Consider the following 24,858-nt stretch of genomic DNA (forward strand, 5'->3'; position numbering starts at 1 on the left):
ATGGAAGTCCCCACCAACACACCAAGAGTCAGTTATGTAACTACCAATTCTTCCCAGGTTGTTCCACAGACCTTGTCTTTATCAAGTTGATGCTGCCATAGACCACAGTCAGATAGCTTACAAACGCAGTCCTTCTGTCTGTCACCTTGCAATGTATATACTGCCCATGCGTCTCCAAAATTGAAATAATGACTTCTTTCTCTTGCCATATAAGCCAAATCCTCCCATTTGGGGCCTGGGCATAATTAGTGCTAAACTTTCATCCAGGTGCCACCCTTTTCAAGCTATCATTAAATTTATTCTACTTTACTTTAGTTTACCCTAGACCAGCCAAACTAGTTTTAAATTTCCCTAGGTATCTTCCTATCTGCTTTTGTTTAAGGGCCTATTTAAGCCCCTCACATTCCAAAATAACCAATTCATTAGTTAGAACTTATAGAAGCCCCATCAGGAGGCTTGTCTAACTCTCCATTATCCTCAAAGCCCCTAGGTAGAAGCTTAAATGAATTGCTGGTAGTAACCACACTTGGTCTCAATTGCACTGATTCTCCTTGTACTAGGGAAGCATATGACATGCTACCCATGCTTTCATTTGTTGGGGCTATAACAGTTGTGGCCACAACCTGCTTAGGAGTAGCTACTTTATGATAAACCTCAGTAGGGATTGGCTTTGATTTTGGCTTAGACTGCTGATTTTCTGATATAGTTCCTACCTCCTTGGGTGCAGTAACCTTTGTCACAGGTTTATACATCCAACTCTGTATAGGAGCTCTACCCCTTTGTCCTCCCCTGGTGGCATCATGTTTTGGTGCCTGTTGTTTTGGAGGTACTTTAGCTGGTATCTCATCCTTACATTCATGCCCCTATGTAATGCATTTCTTGCTTCTAATCTCTACATACATAGAAAAAAGATTTTTGATAATGGTATTTGGTGATAGTGTTGGGAAATTCAGAATACAATTAGATAGGAGTCCATATGGAGAATTAGAAGCAGCATTGAACCCAAATGAACATGGAAAAGCCATAGATATGTGCAGCATGAATCCTGCTTATTTAGGCAAGAAATACAGATATGCCTATGCTTGTGGTACTAAGAGGCCTTGAAATTTCCCCAAAACCCTCACTAAGGTCACCTTTGTTTTTTGTCTCTTCTGTTCTTTCTTTCCCACTAGTGCTTAGAATTGTTACTATTTCATGATCAAATGATACCCGACCTGAGTACTAAGAATATTTTGCAGATTTGACTTTTTTTTTTTAGATAAAGGTAACAATATTCTGCAGATTGACTTGTTTGATAAAGTGGCAACGAATTGGTATGATGAAGGTGTTGTGCCTTCTAAACCATTCTTTGTGCCTTGACCCGGCGAAACAGAGGAAGACGACGGTAATCAATTTAGCATTATATCTATGTATGATAGACCTAATATGATCAGATCCTTTTCAGACACATACGAAAACTTTTGTGCACTGAATTCTCTTACTTATGCAATTAAAATTGAATGATAATCCAAATTAAAGCATAAAATAAAACAAAAATAAAGTGATCGAATTGCAACATCTTAACAAGGTGTAACATTTTTGAACTATGCAGGTGCTGTAATCTCAATGATTAGTGACAGGAATGGAGAAGGATATCCTCTAATACTGGATGGATCAACATTTGAAGACATTCCAAGAGCAAAATTTCCTTGTGGTCTCCCCTATGGACTGCATGGTTGTTGGGTTCCAACGTAGTAGTATCACCCCACATGCCAGACACTGATATTATAGCCAGATACACCTTACAAGTCTTAATAAGATGATAGTACTAAAGTTTCCACTTCTTGAATAGCTAAAGTAGTAATAGAATGTGTTTACCCATAGTAATAGCATACGACTTCAGATGCTCTAAAATGATCATTCATCAGTAATTAACATGAGAGATCTCTGATTAAAACATCAAAGATTCAAGAAGAAAAAACCAAGAATGTGCTAAAAAAGTAGGTTGAAATTCAGATGCTCTAAAATGATCATTCATCAGTAATTAACATGAGAGACCTCTGATTAAAACATCAAAGATTCAAGAAGAAAAAACTAAGAACGTGCTTAGCGGTCAATGAAGTAAGTAAGAACCATTAAAAAGTAGGTTGAAATTCTAACGAAGACAAAATATTAAGTGATTACTTCCAATCTACCCAAGCCTTGTTGGACAAAATGACCAGATAGCTGTGAAGGTGCAAGATAACAGGTACCAGTGAAATAGTCGAGGTGCATGTAAGCTGACCCTTAGTATCTTTAAAAGGGATGAAACTGAGGATATTACGTAGCTATCACGCACCAAGGGACACCATATACGAAAAAGAAATTGTCTTCTGCAGTTGAAGAGTTGCAATCACTTATAGTCATTGTATCAGATCGAAGTATTCAAACTACTGTCATAATCCACTAAGCCAGCAGCATCAATTTGAGTCATTTTCCAAATCAAAAAATAATAAAAACTGACATCTTAATGCACTAAACCAGATGCTTCAAAACTTGCATTTCAAATACATCTGAGATCAACAAGAAACCCCATCTCTAGAAACAAGTTCCCAAAAGGAGATTCAGTTACAAATTACATACTTCTGCAGCAGATATTGGAAAATGGGATATTAACTATAACATAGAAGCATTAGTCTTCCTGACCAGTCAATGTGAAGAAACAAGAACTTAAGTAGATTCAATTCCAGTCAAACTTATACAAATATCTCTGCAACTCAGCTCTCACTTTACTAGCTCAAGCTACAGAAGTTACAGTGAGATTATTCATCATGCTGTTAAAGATATACCAACAGTATTTTATTGCCAATTTGTCTTTACAAGAAGGTGAAAGCACATTCATATTACAAAGGGAAGGCAATATTATTGAGTCGTGATGTATAAAAAATGCATCTAAAGATTCCTTTTATCGGTTGAAAGATCAAACCCTATGATAAAATTGGGCCAATCAGCGATGTGTTACTTAGATGAGAAAATTGGTGCTCTCTTTGTTGAAGTAAAATAGCTAGGGTGATTTACTTGACTACAGATTCTACTGTTCTGAATGTCTCTATCATTCTTCAACACCCTCAACAACCAGTTGGTAGGTGTTGCCACTTTGCAGTTATATAATCGCCTAATACTTTTGATCTGTATACACAGCATCAACATCATCAAGTTCAAGTAATTTGGACATTAGTTCTTTGTTCAACTCCATAGCCTCATCATCTACCTGCAGCCCAAAACCAAAGTAATAACTACAACAAACAGAAATATACATAGTAATAAATGGAAAGATCAAATTCAGCTTCTACATAAACTGATAGTTGAAGCATTTGAACTGCACTAATTTAAACCGAAAAACCAAGTTGTGGATAAAAAGTCCAGGTAGTAATAAACCTAGAGTGAAGTTAAAGTAGATTACCTCTAAGTTTGTAAGACAGCAGAGAAACAAATGAACTACTCTATTTATTTATAGCAGATCAACCGCTTGCTCATACGCCCGTGAAAAACAGTTTCACAAAAAAAGCAGTTGATAGAATTTGCTTTCATTTTCAATTTTTTGTCAAGTCCGTATGATTTCAAGAGAGTGCACACATTTTGAGACAACTTCCTTCCATGTAATTTTAGGTCTATTTACTTCCTTTTTTAATGCATTCAACCATCACATTCCACAGACTTGTGTGTTTGGACATCTACCTAAGACATGACTGAACCATCTGAAGTAGCCTTGCTTATATATCCTCTATATGTGCTACTTGCACCTTTTTGCAAGTGTGATTATATTTTATCTTATTTATTATTGTATAACTGCACATCCATCTTAACATTTGTATTTCTAGTGCTTATGTAGGACCTTAAAGCCCCAACATTCATTTCCATATAACATGAGCAGACTTTACAATCATCCTATAGAACTTGCATTTCACTTTGGTATAGGTATCTGCATATCGCACAACACTCCAATAGAACTTCAGTTCAACCATTGTATTTGGATTCTATATGTCACATCTTCATGTATCACACCATTCAAACGGAACATCGTTCTAAATATCTGAACTGTATGCATCAGGAAACCACAAACCATCTAATCCCACCTGAATTTCACTATACTTATGATGGCCATATTGACACAACATAAAAAGTAAATCATGTCTTCCTTCTACTTATCCTAAAACACTTGATGTTTAGAATGCTTTTATACAGTTCAAACTTTTAATTAACATCGTCGCGTCTCAAGTTCAATTCTCAGCAGAGACAAACACTAGGTAATTTCTTCCCATCTGTTCTAGCATTGATGGACAGAGTTAATTGGTACTTGGTACCTGTTGTTGGTGGAAGGTGGAAGGTATCCCGTGAATTTAGTCAAGGTGCACGCAAGCTTGCTCGGACACCACAGTTATCCACAAAAAAAAATAGTACTCCCTCCATCCCAACTATAAGTTAATGAGTACTATGTGTAAATCCTTCTTCGTCTCCCTATACATTATCAACTATCTTCTTAGAGAAAAAATAGCCTCAATGTAAGTATATCCAGCAAAAATCCAAATTGGTACACTGTCACTTTGTAATGTTCCTATGTTTGCTTGCTGTCACTCTTGACTTATAAGTTTAATACAACACAAGTTCGCACAACTTTGAATAATTCCTTTTGTTCTCTGTATTGGAATAAAGGAATTCTTTCTTTCACTTGGTCAGCATCTTTCCATTCGTTAACACAACATAGAATAGCTTGATAAATCATACTCCAAACTGTCAAGCGGTGTTTTGAAAGTGCAAACGCATGAAAGGAAAAAAACTCAATAAAGTACATGATGCTTGAAGCAAAAAGGGCTAAGAGAAGCAGATCATGTACCAAAAATAAAAAAAGTACCAAGCAAATGTTGAACTAGTATTTATAATAATCAGTTTGCAACTCAAATTACTAATTTAGGACCCGTTTGCGCATAGATTTCCCAAGTAAAATTTGGAAAAAAAACTTGGCAAATAATGTTTGGCCATGCAATTTGCTATTATTTGGCAAATAATCCAAATTCCCAATACTAGAAAAAACTCGGATTTTGGGCCATATTTCATTTTTTGAGAACTGTTAAAAGTTTTAAATTTTCCTCTCTACTTCTTCGGAGGTAGAAGTATGGACTGCGTACATGTTACCCTCCCCAGACCCCACTTGGTGGGAATACACTCCACTTGGTGGGAATACACTGGGTTTTTTGTTGTTGTTTTAAAAGTTTAATTTTACACCAAATTTTTATCTTTTATAAAAACACTCACTATTTATTGACCCCACTAACGTGCGCATGTACATAAGAATATAGCTTATATCTTGCTATGTATATATAGGTGGATATTGTATTAGTATCGTAACTACTTTAAGTAGATATAATCTAGAAATATATCTTCTCAACAGACGTGTGCGTGTACATAAAATACAGCTTACACAAATGAAATTTTAGTATATTTGGGTTTCTTCTGTTTCTCAACTTCTATGAAAATGTTAGGCATATTTCTTATTTTTGATATATAAACTTATGGTTAGTTTAATAATTTCTAAAGCTTATGGGTATAAATCATATTTCTTAAAAAAGTGAAATATGTTTTCCAAATACTATGGACAAACACATGGTGAAATTTCACCCACATAGTACTTCCCAAAAATATTTAGGAATCTATGGCCAAACCCTAGCTTAGATTAACTCAAAGTAAGTATTTATAACAAGACCAACAAAAGATAAGCTCTCATTTTTTTCTTTTATTTTCAATTAACCAAGCATAAAAAACAACCAATATCCAACATCCTATTTCATATTTGATTACTTAGTAATTGTACAAGAGAGTAGTAGAGGGACAGCAAAAGAGGCCAAGAATCAAAAGTAGTGAAAGCCGGACTTCCATATTAGAAGAAAAAAGAAGAATCATGCATTTGAACTAGAAAAGAAAAGGCAAATAAAAAAAGGTAAAAAACAAAAACATTATTAGGAATAAAAACAATAACATTAGTAGAAAAAAAAATGTTATGAACTTGAGAAGGAGGAGAAAAAGAAAAGAACAACAAAGAGAACATTAAAGCCTATGTGGAGCATGTTGGGTTCGAAATCGAGAGGGCGTCTTGCGGAAGCTAATAGTTGCAAACTATTGAGAAGATAAATCAGACGACACATAAAACAATATTAAAAACATAATATTATTATATGATTTGGCCAATTGGCCTACATATAAAACCTAAATTTTAAAACATAAAAACTAATGAGAGAGAAAATCTCCCCCTAAACTTGACTCCTAAAAAGACTACATTGTGGATACTATAATGTGTTATGGTATGAGAAGAGGGTTTTCTATTTATAGATGTCCAAAACTTTTCCTCCAAGAAAGAAGTTAGCCAAATATTGAAAAGTTTTATATTTTCCTTCAGGAAAAGTAAAAATATTTATGGTTATGTTCTTTCAAGAAAAAGTAAAACTTAAATTTGATAAGAAAATCGGGGCAAAAAACCTAACAGAGCAAGTCATATAACTCAAACAACAAACAGTCAGTTTTTTATAATCGAGATATTCCTGAGGGCCGGTGGCACATGGTTTGAAACTCGATGGATGATGGACCTGCCCCCTTGGCCTTACACTACTTCTCAAGGCGCTTCTACTTCTCTATGAGATATATCTGGACCACATGCTTTTCTGAAAATCCTTACATTTTTCACGGGATCCTGTACTACTGCATGACTAGTACAAGTGCAGCTACATTATCCATTTTTGGACATATGTATGGAGAGTTGTAAGGTTATCGTTCTCCACTGAGTTAAAAGATCAATCAATATTCCTCACTTCAATCATAAAAATAGAGTGCAGATTGTATTTGAGGAAAGAAACAGTCCTCATCGCTAAGCTCATGCAGTATCATAACATTGATATTCTGTACTCACAAACCTCAATTGGAGTTGTAGGAAGCAGCTCAGAGCCGTTGTCAGGTTTAAATTCTATTCCTCCTTCTTGTAGCTTTGATAATATTACTGGATAGTTCTCCACTGAAGACACGACTTTGTAAGCCCTACTAAAGTAAAACAATATTAAAAAAACAATCAGATGTGCTGATATTAGTTCATCCAGCATGACATTAGTTCATCAGCAGAAAAGAGAAGGTTGTTTTAGTGGGAAGACACCTCCACTTCAAACCAAGAGGTTGAAAGTTTGAGTCGCCTATGGGAGGAATGGAAGAACCACAATTGGCACGTGGGAAGAGAGGGTTTTGGGGTGAGGTTTACCAGATGAAAAGAATTCATCAGCAACCATGAAATTGCAACTGAAATGAAGTAGATATATGCTAAATCAAGGCTGCAGTAAACTTGGCAATAGCAGTAAGGGGTTATCGGAATTTAATTTCAGCACTGAAAGAGAATCAACTCATGAAAAAGAGAAGTCCCAGAGAGGTTTCTTTGACAATAACAATAAAGCCATAAAAGGACAAATCTGGTTCCAATTGCAAGAAATGAAAGAGCAGTAGAGTATATTGTTTTAGATTACAGGGTCTCACATTTCTAAAGCTTTCCAATTAAAGCCATCATTTATTTTGAATTTTTTGGTACAATAATTACTTCTATACGGAACATTGTTACATGAAGTATGCCAAAAATGAGTGTCCCAAAGAAAAAATAAGAATAAAAAAGCAAAAGAAAGAATTCAGAGCTCACTAGTTTCTAAAGAATTCAGAGATCACTAGTTTCTATCTTACAAAATAAACAACAACATACCCAGTGTAATCCCACAAAGTGGGGTCTGGGAAGGGTAAAAGTGTACGCGGACCTTACCCCTACCTAGGAGGCAGAGGGGCTATTTCCGATAGCCTAATACGTGTCCTCCATAAACCCCTATCTAAGGTCATGTCCAAAATGCAGAATAAATTTGAAATTGCCCCAAAAGGCTGATTACAGCTAAATCCTTGCACGTTCACTGGATCTTTGTATTCTTTCTATCTTCATTAGGGTTAGCGCACTGGAGTAAGGTAACTCACACTTCTAAGTTTCAGTTGAAGCATTATTTCTAATGCAATTGAAGGAGATAATTTGAATTTTTGATAGAACAATTATCTCCATCATAATGTGCTATATTTGTTTTATATAAAAATAAAAATACTTTTGCAATATCAAGAAAAATACCTTCTGGGTTCAGGATACCATCCTAAGAAATATCACGAAGAAAATCTTGAAATTAAGGAAAACAAGACTGGATAGGTAATATGACAAATGAGGCTGAACAAACTTTCTCATCTATTGTTTTACAAATAATAGAAGTAGAGCAGCTACTGTCCCTTAAATTACAAATTACTTTGCTGTTTTCTCACAATATATTGACTTAAGAGAAGACTCAATGAAGATACAACAACAACAACAACAAACCCAGTGTATTCCCACATAGTGAGGTCTGGGGAGGGTAAGATGTACGCAGTCCATACCTCTACCTCTAAAGAAGTAGAAAGGTTGTTTCCGATAGACCCCCGGCTCAAGACACGGAATAATAAACAAATTCATAGTAAAGCATGGAACAAGATGGCATAACATAAATACGACACCCACAAGTAATAGTAAACAGAGAATCAATGAAGATACAAAATATAGTTAAATTATGCACCACAAATTTGCAGGAATTAGATTACAGTAAGCAAAAACATCCAAGAAAACATGACTCTGCATGATGATTTTCCTCACCGCAATTTTTCTTGTAAATGTATACCAAACCGAGAACATTAGTTAACTCATGATGATGTGCAGAAAGCTTAAATCTTAATGCTGCACATTTTTTTCCACTTTTATGTCTACAACAACAACATACCAGTGAATTCCCACAACTCACTGAGGGATGAAGCAAATAAGAAGATAATCTTTCCAATGGAATATTCTTTCTAAACTAACTGACACTTTATTTTCTCTGCAACCAAAATAGTCAGTATACTTTACATACGAACCTATCAGATGAATCTGATTCTGTATCATATTCGCCCATTGAAGGTTCAATGATATCTTCAGCACCAGCATCTAAAGCAATTGTTAAGAGCCGGTCCCGGTCGACATCAGTGACTTTTACATTAGCAACCCGAGCACGTCGGAACTTGAACATAATGGATCCTGGATCTGCCATCTTCCCACCGCTGTCCTTCACCACTTCTCGAACTGCTGCCACTGACCTGTTTACTTTATCTGTTAAGACCTCAATGACGATACCAACTCCACCATAACCATACACCTGAGTATAGAACAGGGGTTCAAAGTTCACTGAATTGCAATAATCAAGAGAGTTACCAAAAAGGTTAATGTGTAAACATTATTGATTATAGGTAACAAATGCATTTAAGTTTTAAATGTTCAACACCTCATAGATCTTCTCGATAAAAGCTTCCTGTCCTTTTTCTGAAGCTCTCTTAATATTGCGCTCAACAATGTCTTTGGGTATATCAAGTTCCTTAACTTTCTCGATCAGAGCAGCGAGAGCTGTATTAGATATTGGACTGGGACCACCTTTCTTAGCCCTGGTCATTCAGGAAACAGTACTCATTTCCACCAGTTATTTATAACAATCACAGAATAGACGTTTGGACATTGGTTCGAGCTGGCAACAAGATAACACTCAAAAGTTCGAACTGGGGCATTAAGACCTCAAATAAAAGAGAAACCTTCCATTCATTTCAAGATTAATGTAGAGGAATAACTATTTTTCTGTTCCACAACTTACGCAGAAACAATTTCCTTCCCGATTTTTGAGTACAGCTTTGCCTTCTTAAGATCCTGAGTAGTCTGCATACAAGAAACATTGACTTAAACAATATCCATAATGCTAGAACTATGCTAACTCCAAATTCCATTGCTGGATAATCATGTGAATTATTATGATATGATATACATTATTGATCAAAATAACACATCCGTATTGGCTACATAGTCCTTGATGAACTATCTAACCTCAAGAAAGCATGTACCCAAGGGTGTGGCCTAGTGGTCAATGAAGTGGGTTGAGAACCTAAGGTCTCAGGTTCAAATCCCCACAGAGGCAACAAACACTAGGTGATTTTTCCCATCGGTCCTAGCCTTGGTGGACAGAGTTACCTGATATCTGTTGACATCTGCTGTTGGTGGGAGGCGCCAGGTATCCATTGGATTTAGCCAAGGCGCACGAAAGCTGGCCTAGAGACCATGATTATCAAAAAAAAAAAAAAAAACTATCTAACCTCAAGAAACAGGTCCCTCTTCCACTACTGTCAAATGAGTTCAAACTTTATCACAGAAACCTCAAAGTCATACGAATAAATATTTTCCAGGATGCTGACACTACATAACAAAGGAATCACAATGCTTCCACAGATCGTAACTACATATAAATTTCTGAACACTTCAATGTTAGGAGAGTCCAAAAGGTTACATTTTCTTTAATTGAACATTTTTCTTTGCTTCCGGTGGTAGACTATGGCTATGCTCTCAGTTGGGCCCGAGGGCAAGGATCAAGGTGTTCAGTGGGTTAAGGGAGTTTCAAGGTTGAGAGTAGGGTCTCGGAGCATAGGGACTTCAACATGAAAGTCCATAAAGCTAGTGAAAATTCTCCAAAAGCAGAGAATTATAAGTTGAGGTATTCAGAGGCTCGAGGAATAAGAATGGAGTAGGCATCTTAGTAGATAGTGAGCTAAGGGAGCAACTGGTCGAGGTTAGGAGGGCCAATGATATGTGATGGAAGAATTGACTCTTGAGAGGTGTTATGCTGCCTGTTATTTGCAGATAACGATTTTAGTTGACGAGATCTATGGCAGAGTTAACGATAAGCCAGAAGTTTAGAGACAAACCTTGGAGTCTAAAGGGTTCAGTTTGAGTAGAACCAAGATAGAATACTTGGAGTGCAAGTTCAGTAACGTAATGTTTGAGGATAACGTGGAAGTGAGGCTTGATACACAAGTCATCCAAAATAGAGGAAGTTTCAAGTATCTTGAGTCTTTTATCTGAGGAAATGGGGAGATTCACGATAATGTCACACACCGTATTGGTGCACAGTGAATGAAATGGAGGTTCAAACGGAGTGTTGGCCATCGGAACTTAAAGGCAAATTCTACAGAGCGGTGGCTATACTCACTATGTTGTATTGAGCCGGTGTTGGCCAATCAAGAACTCTCACGTACAGAAAACGAAGTTGCAGAAATAAGAATGTTGAGATGGATGTATGGGCATACCAGGAGAGATAAGAATAGAAATAAAGATATATGAGACAAGGTAGGAGCAGCCTTGATAGAGAACAAGAAGTTGGAAACGAGGTTGAGATGGTTCATGCAAGTGAAGAGGAAGGAAATGCACGGATGTCCCAGTGAGAGGATAGCTATGGATGGTTGAAGGTGAAGCAGAACAGAAGTAGGCCAAAGAGGTGTTGGGGAGAGGTGATTAGACAAGACATGACGTAGCTTCAACTTACCGAGGACATGACCTTAGATGGAAGGCTATGCAGGACAAGGATTAGGGTGAAAGGTCAGTTAGGTAGTTAAGATGTCTAGCTTATCCTTGTGTACTATTACTCGCATTATTACACTTGTAGTACCTTTGTTTTGGTTACTATCTATTGTTTCTTGTACTTCGATTAGTGTATTATCTTGTCATGATTACTATTCAAGATGAATTTTCATGTTGCCTATAGTATTATTTTATGGCGGCTTCATTTCTTTTTTGGTACTGCTTTGGGCTCTTTTTTTGCTTGAGTTGAGGGTGTATAGGAAACAACCCATCTACCTCCAAGATCTAGGTAAGGTTTGTGGAATTACACCGGGTATGTTGTTGTTGTTGTTATATGGAGCGGAGTGTTGGCCAGTAAAGAACGCCTATATCCAAAAATTGAAGGTGGCGGAAATGAGGATGTTGCGTTGGATGTGTGGGCTTACTTGGAGTGATAGGGTTAGGAATGAGATTAGTCGGGAGAAGGTTGGAGTGGCTTCGGTGGAGGACAAGATGCGGGAAGTTCGGTTGAGATGGTTCGGGCATGTGAGTAGGAGGGGCGCGGATGCCCTAGTTCGTAGGTGTGAGAGACTGGCTTTGGATGGTTTCAGGCGGCATAGGGGTAGGCCGAAGAAATATTGGAGGGAAGTGATTAGACGGGACATGGAGCAGTTACAGCTTATGGAGGACATGACTCTAGATAGGAAGGTGTGGAGGACGCGAATAAGAGTAGAAGGTTAGTGCCTGCGGTGGGCTGTAGTCGGAAGCTAGGAGAGCTTTGGGGTGGGGGTATTGTGGGTGAGGATGCCTTTGGTTTGTTAGTATAGGGTTCTACTGTGTGGATGCTTATTTTTATTGTTCCAACGTGTTTCATGCTTTATTATGAATTTACTTATTATTCTTTGTCCTGAGCCGGGGGTCTATCGGACAGCCTTGCTACCTCTCCGGAGGTAGTGGTATGGACTGCGTACCTTTTACCCTCCCTATACCCCACTGAGTGGGAATACACTGGGTTTGTTGTTGTTGTCGTTGTTGTAGAAATTTTTTCTTTTGGGGTAGATGAATCAAGTTAGGAAGCGAGATTCACGAGAGAAAGATTCAAATTTTAGTTAATCTCTAAGATCCCCATACATTTGAACTTGACAGAGTAAACAGTAGTTGTATCAAAGGAAACACAACAACTAGAACTTTTTTATCTTTAACTCAATCAAAAAGAAAGTATTAACTATATGATTTAAATAGAAATAACAATAACATTTTATACCTTTCTGCCAGCAATTTTGCAGGAACGCCTGCCCATACAGAGAGGAGAGAAAGTCCAAACCTTTCTTACTAAATTACTAGATTGAAGTTCCAAAGGCAAGACCTTTTTATCTGAATACCATGAAGGAGACGAAAGTATTCCACGCAACAAAAAAGCACCTGCAAGAAAATAAAAGAATCCAATATAATTCAAATTCATGAAATTAAAAACAATAATCTATAAAGATTTGTTTTTTATACTTTTGAGAGTGCAAGAATGGTAGGGTTTAAAATAAATCCCATTTGAGAATCTGCAGTGAATTGAACCAAAAACTCGAAGTGAAGAAAATGAATACGCCATTGTTGTTCTCTACTGAAAATTGGGTGTCCGAAAATTTCTATTTTGCCATTACTGTTTCAATGTGTTGCTCAATCCTAAGCAATGAGGATCCGAGGATGTTAAAAAGTTTTCTTGAATAGCCAAAGAGTGGCAGTGGAATGAAGAGTTATATGAGCAGTCGTGTTATAACCCCTATAGTTTTATAAATTACACAATCGTGCCTAGAATGAAAGATTTTTATTTTGACTTTGGGTATTCAAAATGAATCCAAAAGCTTTTGCCAAATGAAAAATTAAATCAAATCGATTACAAAAATTAATTACATCTAATTTAATCTGAGTTGATATTAGTAAGATATAATCAAAACAAATTGATATATACATATATAATGGTTTTAAGATAATGTGTATGTCTAGAAATATTGACAATAGAGGATACGATGTTAATTATAAAATTATATAATGCAATTTTAAATATTTTGTTTGATTCTGACGTGAATTTTTATTAAGTATTGTTGAAATGAGTTAAACTCTAAAGTAGTTTATCAATAATTTTTAAAATTAAACAAAACATATCACTATTAAGTTACATATTGATTTATATGTTTAATTATTAAAATTTGATTAAGCTTGAAAGAATTAATTAATGAAAATAATTACTAAACTAAAAAAATAACTTTCAAGTGCTATAAAAAGAAACTCACATAAAAATATTTTAGTAGATCATATTGTTTGTGAACTTTTTCAATTATTATTAGACATAAATTTACTCTATCTATACTTTATCCATAACTTTAGTAAGGTAAAATTAAAATAGTGTTTATATGATAATAAATATATCAAAAAGTCTGATAAAACAATTAACATCAACATAGCAAACTAATATAATTTGTGTTAGTTTTGGAGTTGATAAAACCTAATCAAATCAAACTTATGTACATCTTTTTTTAAATAAAAAAGAAAAAAAAATTGGGGTAGGGAAAGGGGAATGGGGAAGGGGATTATAATGTGGGGAATCAAACCCTCACCAATAAGGTGAAAGTTCAGGTAACTAACCAACTAAACAACTAAGGTTCCCCGACTTATGTACATCTTTATTTAACCGTTGTTAGTAATTTTTTATCTCTAAAGAAGCTCAATTTATGATCTAATAATTTATTAAAATGTTTGGGAATAAAAGTAAATATCTATTAGTATGAGTTTAATTTGAATTATAAAAAATTTATGAACCTTTTCTAAAATTTGATGAAAACTTAGAGAAAAAGTAAATTTTGTGAAAAGGCACATTTTCTAAAAAAACATCTTTCTTGAAAAGGCACTTCAAAGTCTTAAATAGGCATGATCCCTAAATAAAAGATAATATTTTCTTTTTTTTTTCTCTCCATCTCAAATAAAGAACACCAGAAAGAGTATCTTCAACATTTAGAAGGTCTTGTCTTCTTCAAAGTTATTACTATGGACAAAGGTTAATATTCTAATCATTGTTGTAGATTATTAAATTACACTCTAAATGATTTACTTGTGATCTTGAATGAATTTTTGTTTCAAGTTTTCTATCAAACTTGTGATCTTGAATGAATTTTTGTTTCAAGTTTTCTATCAAGTGGTATCAAGGGCAAGGTCTTGTTAGATCATTAGATATGATGTTTAATTTTTTGAAATATATATTTTTTTTGCCACAAAACGATACTTTGATTGGGCTGGTTTTTTCGTTTGGTTACTACCAGCGCGTTTTGACATGTACTTGAATTTTTTATTTTTATTTTTTGTTGTTTACAACTTTTCTAAAAGAAGTATATAATTAGTAAAAGATGAAGATATTTTATCTTGTTAATTAGTAAAAGATGAAGTATATTTTTCCTTGTCCTTTTTCAAATATAAAAGTTTTTACATTAATTCAGTGTAGTAGTAGATGGGTTATTGAAAATCTATCATTCATCTTGGTTGCTTTTTTTTTTTCCTTTAATGACTATTGAACTTTTAGTGTATTATATTTATATATTTTTTTTGCAGAAATTTTTGGTGCAAGTTATGAGCATTTTCTGAAACAAAAAACATATATATATTTTTGAAACAAAGTGTTGCTGAAACTTAATATTCTTTGATCTCCTTTTTTGGTATATTTAATACTACTCTATGTGTTGGAAAGAAGAGAAAAATTCAAGAATTTTTTCCTTTGTTTTGAGTAATAGTTCTATCTTCTGCAAACTTTGGGACGTCATTAGTTTCTCTACTTTTTGGACAAGTTGAGGAAATAAGATTTTCTATAAGAATTTTTGGCGTTGAATTTTTTTTTTAATTGTTATTGTTTGTGCTTCTTGTTTAAAAGAGAGTATATAGAATCAATATGTTGCCAAATTAATCTCTATTGTGTAGATTTTGTTTACTTTGAACATGTAAGTATATTTTTATCTATGCGAAATAATTATCTACAACGAGATTATTTTGGTCAGATTACGGATAGTTATGAATATGTGATACATTTGTAATATATGCCGATAATATGTCAGTTCAAAGAAAGGCATATTGTTAGGTTGTTTTAGTAATCAGTGTTCATGAATTATGTATAAGAGTACAATTTACAAGTTATTATTTTGTCCAAAGACTAAATGATAACATTGTGTTAGGTATCTTGAGATGAGTTCACTTTTATGTATATATAGAGACGGACCTATATTTGAAGGTGGGAGTGCACGTGCACCCGATAACTTTGAAAAAATTTACGTATATGTACATGTATATACCTGAATAAAGATAAAATATATTAAATTGTGCACCCTTAAACACAAGCGTTGCTTTGGCTCATTGGTCTAAAGCTTAGCCTTGTGCTTCTTTGCTAGTGAGAGGCGTCCCAGGTTCGATTTCCATTTGATGATTTTTGTTGTTATTTTTTCAAAATAAATGCTTAATAAACACTCAAGTTAGATCGAACTTGCAATCTCAATCCCAAAATGTACACAAAAGAATTAAAATCATCTAACCACACAGCAACCTATGCCATACTTCCGTTTAACCAATATTTATTTGGATAAGTTTGGCTTTACATTAGTTTAACACTAATTTTTTTTTTTACAAAAGCATTAACGCGTGGCGTGGCACCACTATACTAACGCACATCCATCTCTAGTAGTGCACCCGTCGTCATTTAATCCTGGGTTCGCCTCTGTGATATGTGTGTAATAAATATAGTTTTTTATTTATTTATCAATTTTTTAAATTTATTTGATTTAATTACCTCCACATATACGTGATCTATTTGAATGATTAATTGTGAACATTATTTATTTTATCATTAATTGTGAATATTATTTATTTTATCTTATAATGTCTTCTACATCTACCAATACGAATAATATTTATGTGTCTAATTACATTAACTTTAAGTATCAGACTTCGAATGAGCTTATAGCTCAATGTGTGCAAGAAGAGGATAGAATTAAAGAAGAACCGATGGAATGTGCTCATTGGGATCTACTTCTAGAATTAAAAATATTGCACATAAGTGGAAAAGGAGGACAACTAAAGAAACTACAAAGAAAGAAATATCATTATGTTTCTTGTGTAAGAAACTTGGTCACATAAAGAAAGAGTGTATCAAGTATGTTGCCTTGCGTGAAAAGAAAGGTAAACTTCTTAACTTTGTTTGTTCAGAGTTAGTTTGGCTATGGTACCTAGTGACACTTGGTGGGTATATACAGGTGCAATTACTCACGTAAGTGTCACTATACAAGATTGCATAACGAGCCGAGTTTTGGTTGATGTTGAAAGATACATCTATGTAGCCAATGACAATAAAGCAATTGTGGAGACTATTGGTGTCTTTAAAATTCTATTGGATACCGATTTCTATTTGAAATTAGAGAAAACATTTATTGTACTGTCATTTAGATGAAACTTAATTTTCATTTCCTGTTTTGACATATCTGGATACAATTGTTCTATTGAAAATAGAATTTGTAATATTTTCTAAATTTTAATATTATTGAAACTGATACTTTGATTGATAAGTTAAACGAATATAACAGACAAGCCTCATTCAACAATTAAATCCTGCATTCAGATAACTTAGGTACTAAGCGAAGATTAACAAATAAGAATTCATCAATATTATGAAATAAATGGTTGAGTCATATTTCTAAACACAGAATACAAAGGCTTGTGTTAGAAGGAATTCATGATTCCCTTAATTTATCAAATTTTAAAATTTGTATAGAATGTATTAAGGGAAAATAAACAAATATAAGGAAAGAGGTGTTTACAGGAGTAAAGAACCTTTAGAGTTGATACATACAGACATTTGCGGTCCGCCCCTACGACTTCATGGAATGGTCAACACTATTTTATTAACTTTATAGATGACTAATTTCGTTACAAATATCTCTATTTAATTCATGAGAAGTCACAATCTTTGAATGTTTTTAAATTTTTAAGGTGTAAGTTGAAACTCAATTAGGCAAAAAAATTAAGATTGTCAAACCTGACCATGGAGGAGAATACTACGGTAGATATGACGGATTTAGTGAACAACGTCCAGGACCTTTTGCAAAGTATTTGATAGAGAGTGGATTTATATCTCAATACACTATGTCAGGGATTCCAAGTCAAAATAGTGTAGCTGAGAGACAAAATTGAACTCGTAAGGATATGGTAAGAAGTACAATTAGTCATTCTTCTTTAACCAAATAGCTTTGGGGACAAGCATTAAAAGTTGCAGTTTATATACTAAACAGAGTTACTCATAAAGTAATAGCTAAGGCCCCATATGATTGTGGACTGGTAAGAAAGCTAGTAGGCACTTGTATGTTTGCGGATGTCTAGGTGAAGCAAGGCCTTACAAGAGTTGCTACTTTGTAGGTTACTCAGAAAGATCGAGAGGTTTTCGGTTTTATAACTCCTTCTATAGATTCTTTTTCAAAACAGAAAATGACAAATTTATTGAGGATGTTGATTATAGTGGGAGTAACCAAAACAAACAAATTTTATGTGAAGAGAAATCTAATAATATCAATTCTAATGGAAATGATCAAATTACTTTGTCAAATATGTTTCAACCTGTAAATCAGGATTACCTCATGTTCAACAGCCTCTTGTTGAAGTGCCTAAAAAAATCTAGTAGAGAAAGAAAAATTCAATTTTAGTTGATTATGGTATTTATCTCCAAGAGCATGATTCTGACATGAAATATAAAAGTGATCCTATAATTGTTAATCAAGAGAAGTCATGTCGAAACTCTACTAAATGGATCGAAGCCAAGAAAGATGATTTGAAGTCTATGAAAGACAATGGAGTTTGGGATCTTGTCAAGTTACAAAAAAGATCGAAGCCAATTAATTGTAAATGAATTTTTAGAATCAAACGTGATTCAAAAGGTAACATCAAAAGATATAAAGCACGCCTAGTTGTCAAGGGCTTCACTCAAATGGAATAAATAGATTTTAAAAAGATTTTTTGGCCAATTTTTATCGAAAGACTCCTTTAGAATCATTATGACACTGTAGCTTATTATGACTTAGAGCTAACATCAAATAGACATAAAGAGTGCATTTCTCAATGGAGACATTGAAGAAACACTATACATTGTGCAACCAGAAACCTTTGAGTCTCAAGATTCAAAGCACCTTGTATGTAAATTTAAGAAGTTCATATATGGTATAAAACATTCATCCCGTCAATGATATCAGAAGTTAGATCAGGTTATAACCTCTTTTGGTTTTAAGAAAAACACTATTGATAAGTGCACATATCTAAAGTTTAATAGGAGGAAATTTGTTATCTTTATGCTATATGCAGATGACATTCTACTGGCAAGCAGTGATATAGGTTTTTTTAATTAATCCAAGAAATTTTTATCCAGAAAATTTGAAATGAAAGATCTTGGTGAGACATTCTTTATTCTAGGTATAGAGATTCATAGAGATTGCACTAGAAATATTCTTGGATTGTCGCCAAAGACATATTGATAAGGTGTTAAGTATATTTGGCATGCAAAATTATGCACCAGGATATATACCTATGGCAAAAGGTAATAAATTTAGTTTGCACTAATGTCCAAAATTGGACATAAAGAAGAAAGAGATGGACAAAGTCTCATATGCATCAGCAGTGAAAAGTCTCATGTATGCATAAGTTTTTATGCATTCAGATATAGCGTACGCAGTGGAAAAGTTGGGCCAATATTTAAGTAATTCAGGACTAGATCATTGGAAAACTGCAAAATAGCTTATAATGTATCTTCAAAGAACTAAAGATTACATGTTCACTTATCAGAGGTTGGAATATTTAGAGATCATAGGATATTATGATTTTGCTGGATGTCTTGATAGTAGGAGATCTACATCAGGTTATATTTTCAAGTTGGTTGGTGATCTGCTATAGAAATATAGCACTTTCAACGCTTAAAATGAGGAAATCTGTAAGTTTCTAAGGTCGTTTTATTAGATATGATGCGTTTTGGGTATGTTTTGTAGAAAATCATATTTTGGATTCTAAGTTCATGAAAAATATGAAAAAAGGTATTTTGGGTACTTATGGGAGTAGTTATGGATGTTCAGGACACTTTCCACTTTATTCGTAACCAAAACATGTGCAAAAATTAAAGAAGAGCTGAAAAGATGATTCCCGACACTTGCTAAGTCAACATGCGGACTGCATGTAGTACATGTGGACCACATGTGGGCAAAGCAAGTGTCAGAAGTCCAAAATCTCGAGAGCTAACCTGCAAAAAATTTTGGTCTGGCACTTGCGACCATTACTTGTGCTCACCCTGCAGGCCGTAAGTACTAGCTGCGCCCTAGGAAAGGGCACAAGTAGGGACCACAAGTAGTCACCAATCCTTTTTTCTCCTATTTTATTCAGGCTCTAATTTTAGAGTTTTCTCATGTACTATAAATAACCCTTATGTGTTTTTAGTAGATGCTACACACTCTTGATACTTACAAATATATTTTTATTCCAAGATTCAATCTTAGTCTTGGAATTCACTTGTATTGAATTTGGTTGATTAATTCAGTTACTGCTTTGGGTTTCTACTTCTTCTTATTATGATTTCATCTTATGCTTTCAATCATGAATGTTGTTGATTACTGCATAAGCATGAGAGGCTAGAAACCCTTAGCCAGGGTTGTGGAAACCCTGGCAGATTAATAAAGTAGGGAAAGTGTTATTGTTGTTTTGAACTGATATCTATGCATGCGTTGTACTATCTTCACTTTAACAGTTATTCTAGCGGTTGCAAATGTTAGGATCACATCTAGATTATTGCTACTTACTCCAAAAGAGGAGTAGTGACTAGGAAAAGATAATGACAATAATAGTTTGGAGTTTAACTGTTGATCCACACCAGTAGGTATTATCTAAGTAAGTTGGTTAGATTTTATCTAATAACTAAAGACTCAAAAAGTAATAGTTAACTGTGATCAATATAAGGGTTAGTAACGCGACATCCTGAGACTCAAAAGGTAAAGGGTGAAATCCTTCTGCTCGTCCAAAGACTATCAAAGTTACATAACTTATCGATTCTGCTTACAAGGTATTGGGTTGGTTCAACAAAGCACGATAAGCCTACGAAGTTGAGAATCTAGGGGAAACACAATCCTAATGTTCACTCATAACTGATTACAACCGAAGTTGATATTATTGACTAGTTCGATATTGTTACTCAAAACCCCTCATTTACTTTTCCAGTTCTGCCCGTTGATTACAATAGCTGAGAGCCATAATTTCACATATTTTCTTAGAATTCAACCCCAACCTTTGTTGGGTTAGTCTACTTGGCAGCGATCGTATCATCTTTAGAGTAGAGGTATAGCTTGGACGTCACTAAATTTTGGCGCCAGTGCTGTGGACTACTGTGTTGATTTATGAATTGAAGTTGTTGCAGTTTTTAGGTTTTCCTTTTGTTTTTATTCTTAGTTGGGTATACGTCGATGTATTCCTAGCACTTGGAGTAAAGGTAATCTCTTATTCCCACTGAATTTGAATCTAGAGAGGATCCTACAAACACCTAGTAGGATAACCGTATCGAAATGAGATGATTTGCCTCCCTCTCCTCCCAAAGGATTTTAGGACATTGTTGATCGATAGACAGGTGATGTGTGAGCAGATGATAATACATTTGAGGCTTTTAACTAGAAATAATTATAAATTCTTAAGCAACTTTTGTCATTTTTGATTGCTTTCTCTTTGATAATGCAGGAAAGTCAAAATGTAAGAAAACCAAAGACAATAAGAGTAAAAGAGGTGAATTTGGAACAAGTTTCCATGAAAGTGTAGTTGATGACTTGTCTGATAAGTCATCAAATTTGTGATAAGTTATCAGAGTCATCATCAGCTACAGACAGTGTGAGGAAGTTGGAGCAAAAGTGTGATGACATCTCTGATAAGTCATCACAATTCTGATAAGCCGTCGAGAATGCCGTCAGCCTAAGGCAGTACATGAGATTTGAAGTGAAGAAGTGATGACGTTATCTGATATGTCGTCAAAGTCCTGATAAGTCATCAAAGTCATCGTCAGCCTTAGGCAGTGTATGAGATTCAGTTGGAAGAAGTGACGACAATCTGTGATAGGCCATCAGAGTTGTGATAAGCCGCCAGGCTCGTCTTCAGGCTTAGGCAATGCTTGAGAACTTAAAGTAAAGAAGTAACGATAATTCTGATAAGTCGTCATATGTCTGATAAGCCGCCAGGCTTCATCGTCAGATGAAGACAGAACTTATTCAAATATGAAGAGAAGCTGACAACATTCTTGATAAGGCATCAGACTCCTGATAAGCCATCACACACATCGTCGTCTGTCCGAGATAATACTGTGATCTGTGATTTTTTTTCGATAATTAGGATGAAGTATTTAAAGTATATGTTAGGGTTTTCTAATTATAAAAGGGGCGGAACATCTGGAACTTATTAGAGTGGGGTTTACCTTTCTTTTTGGCTCTCTTAACTTAGAATTCAATTTTTTCAACTCTTTGATTTGGTTGTGAGAATTTTCTCTTGAACTTAGAAGAGAATCAACTTCAGAATTCATCTTTTGTAAGTTTTATTACTTTGAATAATGATTATAATTATTGTTATCTCTTTCTTTATCATGTGGAACTAAAACCCACAACTAGGGTTGTGGGATCTATGATTATTCCCCCATGGATTTAATAGTTGGTTAGGGTTTAAGTGGTTGTGGAGACATCTTGATAATCCCTTTGTTATGATTGTATTTATTGGTTGCAAATAATAAATCCAGCCTTATATTGATTTGTTCAAACTGAGAAATAAACTAAAGATAACAAATTATCAATAAGGATTTAGGAAGGTTAAGCTCTCATCTAATGATTAATGTTGTAAAAGATTGATCAACTTGAGATAAAATCAGTATGAATAGAATGATTTCCTCAGTTCGAGAGAATTAGGAAGTTCAACATCCAAGTAGGTTGAGAAACACTTAGATGGATTGTCGAAACTGATAGTTTGGATTTTCCATAAGTCACGAGAACCTAACACTATAGCTATTATATAATGGGGATTAATAATCATAGTGATCACAACCCTAGTTTCTCTATCACTGATTTGAACCATTGAAATTTTAATTTTGAGCTTTGAAGCAAGTTAAAACTTTAACATTTGTTTGATTATCAAAAACTCTCATTTTATCTTTTCGCAACATTTGTTTAAATTCAACTTGTAGCTATAGTTTCAAATTAGTTTAATCGCCACTCACATTGTTCTTGTGGATTCGACCCCAACTCCAAAGTTGGGTAAATATATTGATGACGATCGCCTTGCACTAAATTGGCGTGTAAGTTGAGTACTATAAAAAATGGTGCCGTTGCAGGGGAACAATTTGGCGTATTGAGTTGGTTTAGAATTTTAGCCTACTTGCTTAAATTCAAACTTGTAAATATTTGTTTTTAGTTTTATTTTATTTCTTGTGTTAGGTAGGTTTTTATTTTAGTTTACTTATTACTATGGAATCGTGGAATGAACATGAGCTTGGTGGTTGGAAATCTTATCTTGATGATCCATGTCCATATTGTGATGGACCTGACTTTTGGCAAGATTGTAGATATGCTCCCTGGAGAGAGTTGTGTGCACCATTTCTATCCTACCGGGAGTATGATTGTTCTTTATGTGGTGGTCAAGATGGACATTGGAGTGATTTACCAAATGTCCCTTCCCCCTATTGCACTAACCCAAATTATAGTTCTTCTTATGAGTTTGGTAGGTCTTATGGTCAAGAAAAGGAAGAATGAAGCACCGATAAGAGTGACATTGAAGCTATGTTTCAACGAATATTAGATCTCCAGAAAAAAATATATGATATCATATGTGATATACGTCAAGACATGAAGCCAATCATTCATGAGGAGATAGATGTAGAGGTCAATCATTCAAAACATTCTTTTATATTATGTTTAGATGATATCTTGTCTGTGGAATCATTTAAAATAATGGAACAGTGTGAAGATGAGGAGCAAATACCCTATATTGATATTGAGCTTGATGATGAGCAATCCTCGGTGATTTTCCAACCAACCAAACCAACCATAAGAGATGATGCCAAGATTAAGGAAATAGTGCTAGAGGCAAAAGAAAAAACCAAGCCAATCTCTTATAAAGATTCTAGCCCAATTCGAGGTGAAGAGGTCGAGATGGATGCAACTCCAAAATTAGGGAGAAGACCTCACTCGAATCACTTTTCAACATTATGCTTGGTGGATATGATGAAAGTCAAATCACCCAAGAAAATGATGAATTTTGGAAATGTGGAGGAAAATTCCTATATTTTAGAGTTTGTCATGCCGAAAGGGTATAATACAACCCTAATCTTGAAGGCCAAGAAGCTTAAATATCGATGTCCATTTAGTGGCTTTTTAAGATTCTCACCATTGCCAAATGAGCCCACATAAAAGTTCGGTGCAAAATTGGGCAAGCGGTTCAAGTCTTCGAAGTGGAGTGATAGAACTTTCCTTATCATGCTCTCATATTTGCACAACGCACCTAAAAGATGTAAAGATCAAAATATAGGCAGATGATTCAAATCGTCTAAGTGGAGGGATAAATGATGAAATACTTTTAAGGTATCTTGATGAATTCTGAGTAGTCAAGATAACTTAGTCGTGCCACGATATTAAATCAGGCGCTTCTTGGGAGGTAACCCAAGGTATTTTGTTATTTGTATTCATAGTATGTGATTGACATCAGATCCTCGCACCTATGGTGCCACAGGTATGTTTCTAACTCTCTTATTTTAGTGAGGGCACACTGGTTATGTTGCTAGTTGCTAACTTGTTTGGATAGTGTAATCATGGTTCATGCATGGTTGTTGTTGCTGAATTGATGCCATATCTTGATTCTTGTGTGTCGCATTGTTGTTCTTCAATAATATGCACAGTTTTTTTTTAAATTAATTAACCTTGGAGATGGTGAAGATGTTTTAAGCTAAAATGGATGATTGACTGCCGAATGTGATTTGTATCATCTTAGTTATGTTTTAGTTGCTTGAGAACAAACAATTATTTTAAGTGAGGGTGTTGATGTGTGAGCAGATGCTAACACATTTAAGGCTTTTAACTAGAAATAATTGTAAAATCTTAAACAACTTTTATCGTTTTTGATTGCTTTCTCTTTGATAATGCAGGAAAGTCAAGATTCAAGAAAACCAAAGACAATAAGAGCAAAAGAAGTAAATTTGGAACAAGTGGCCATAAAAGTATAGTTGACGACTTATCTGATAAGTCATCAAATTTGTGATAAGTTATTAGAGTCATCGTCAGCTGTAGACAGTGTAAGAAAGTTAGAGCAGAAGTGTGATGATATCTCTGATAAGTCATCACAATTCTGAT

The 24,858-nt window shown here is 34.6% G+C and overlaps 1 protein-coding gene and 1 long non-coding RNA gene across 3 annotated transcripts; one reads left to right on the forward strand and one right to left on the reverse strand.

Moving 5' to 3' along the window:
• Positions 1–2,673: 2,673 nt before the first annotated feature.
• Positions 2,674–13,219, reverse strand: LOC107839009 (probable transcriptional regulatory protein At2g25830). Of its 2 annotated transcripts, none has more exons than XM_016682336.2 (7): positions 12,950–13,219; positions 12,711–12,868; positions 9,717–9,778; positions 9,357–9,513; positions 8,953–9,230; positions 6,921–7,044; positions 2,674–3,229 (listed from the first exon to the last, which is right to left on the reverse strand). In XM_016682336.2, the coding sequence occupies exons 1-7, from the start codon at positions 13,047–13,049 to the stop codon at positions 3,134–3,136; spliced, it is 975 nt and encodes a 324-aa protein (XP_016537822.1). In that variant the 5' UTR covers positions 13,050–13,219; the 3' UTR covers positions 2,674–3,133. The 2 variants fall into 2 exon arrangements, with proteins under 2 accessions (XP_016537822.1, XP_016537823.1); XM_016682337.2 differs by having other exon boundaries at positions 6,921–7,041; positions 12,950–13,199.
• A 1,164-nt stretch (positions 13,220–14,383) lies between these two features.
• Positions 14,384–17,031, forward strand: LOC124886524. The gene is made up of 3 exons (XR_007043853.1): positions 14,384–14,492; positions 16,418–16,651; positions 16,726–17,031. It is a non-coding gene; the product is annotated as an uncharacterized LOC124886524 (long non-coding RNA).
• Positions 17,032–24,858: the final 7,827 nt, after the last annotated feature.

The sequence above is a fragment of the Capsicum annuum genome, chromosome 8 (assembly GCF_002878395.1).
Source record: "Capsicum annuum cultivar UCD-10X-F1 chromosome 8, UCD10Xv1.1, whole genome shotgun sequence".
NCBI lineage: Eukaryota > Viridiplantae > Streptophyta > Magnoliopsida > Solanales > Solanaceae > Capsicum > Capsicum annuum.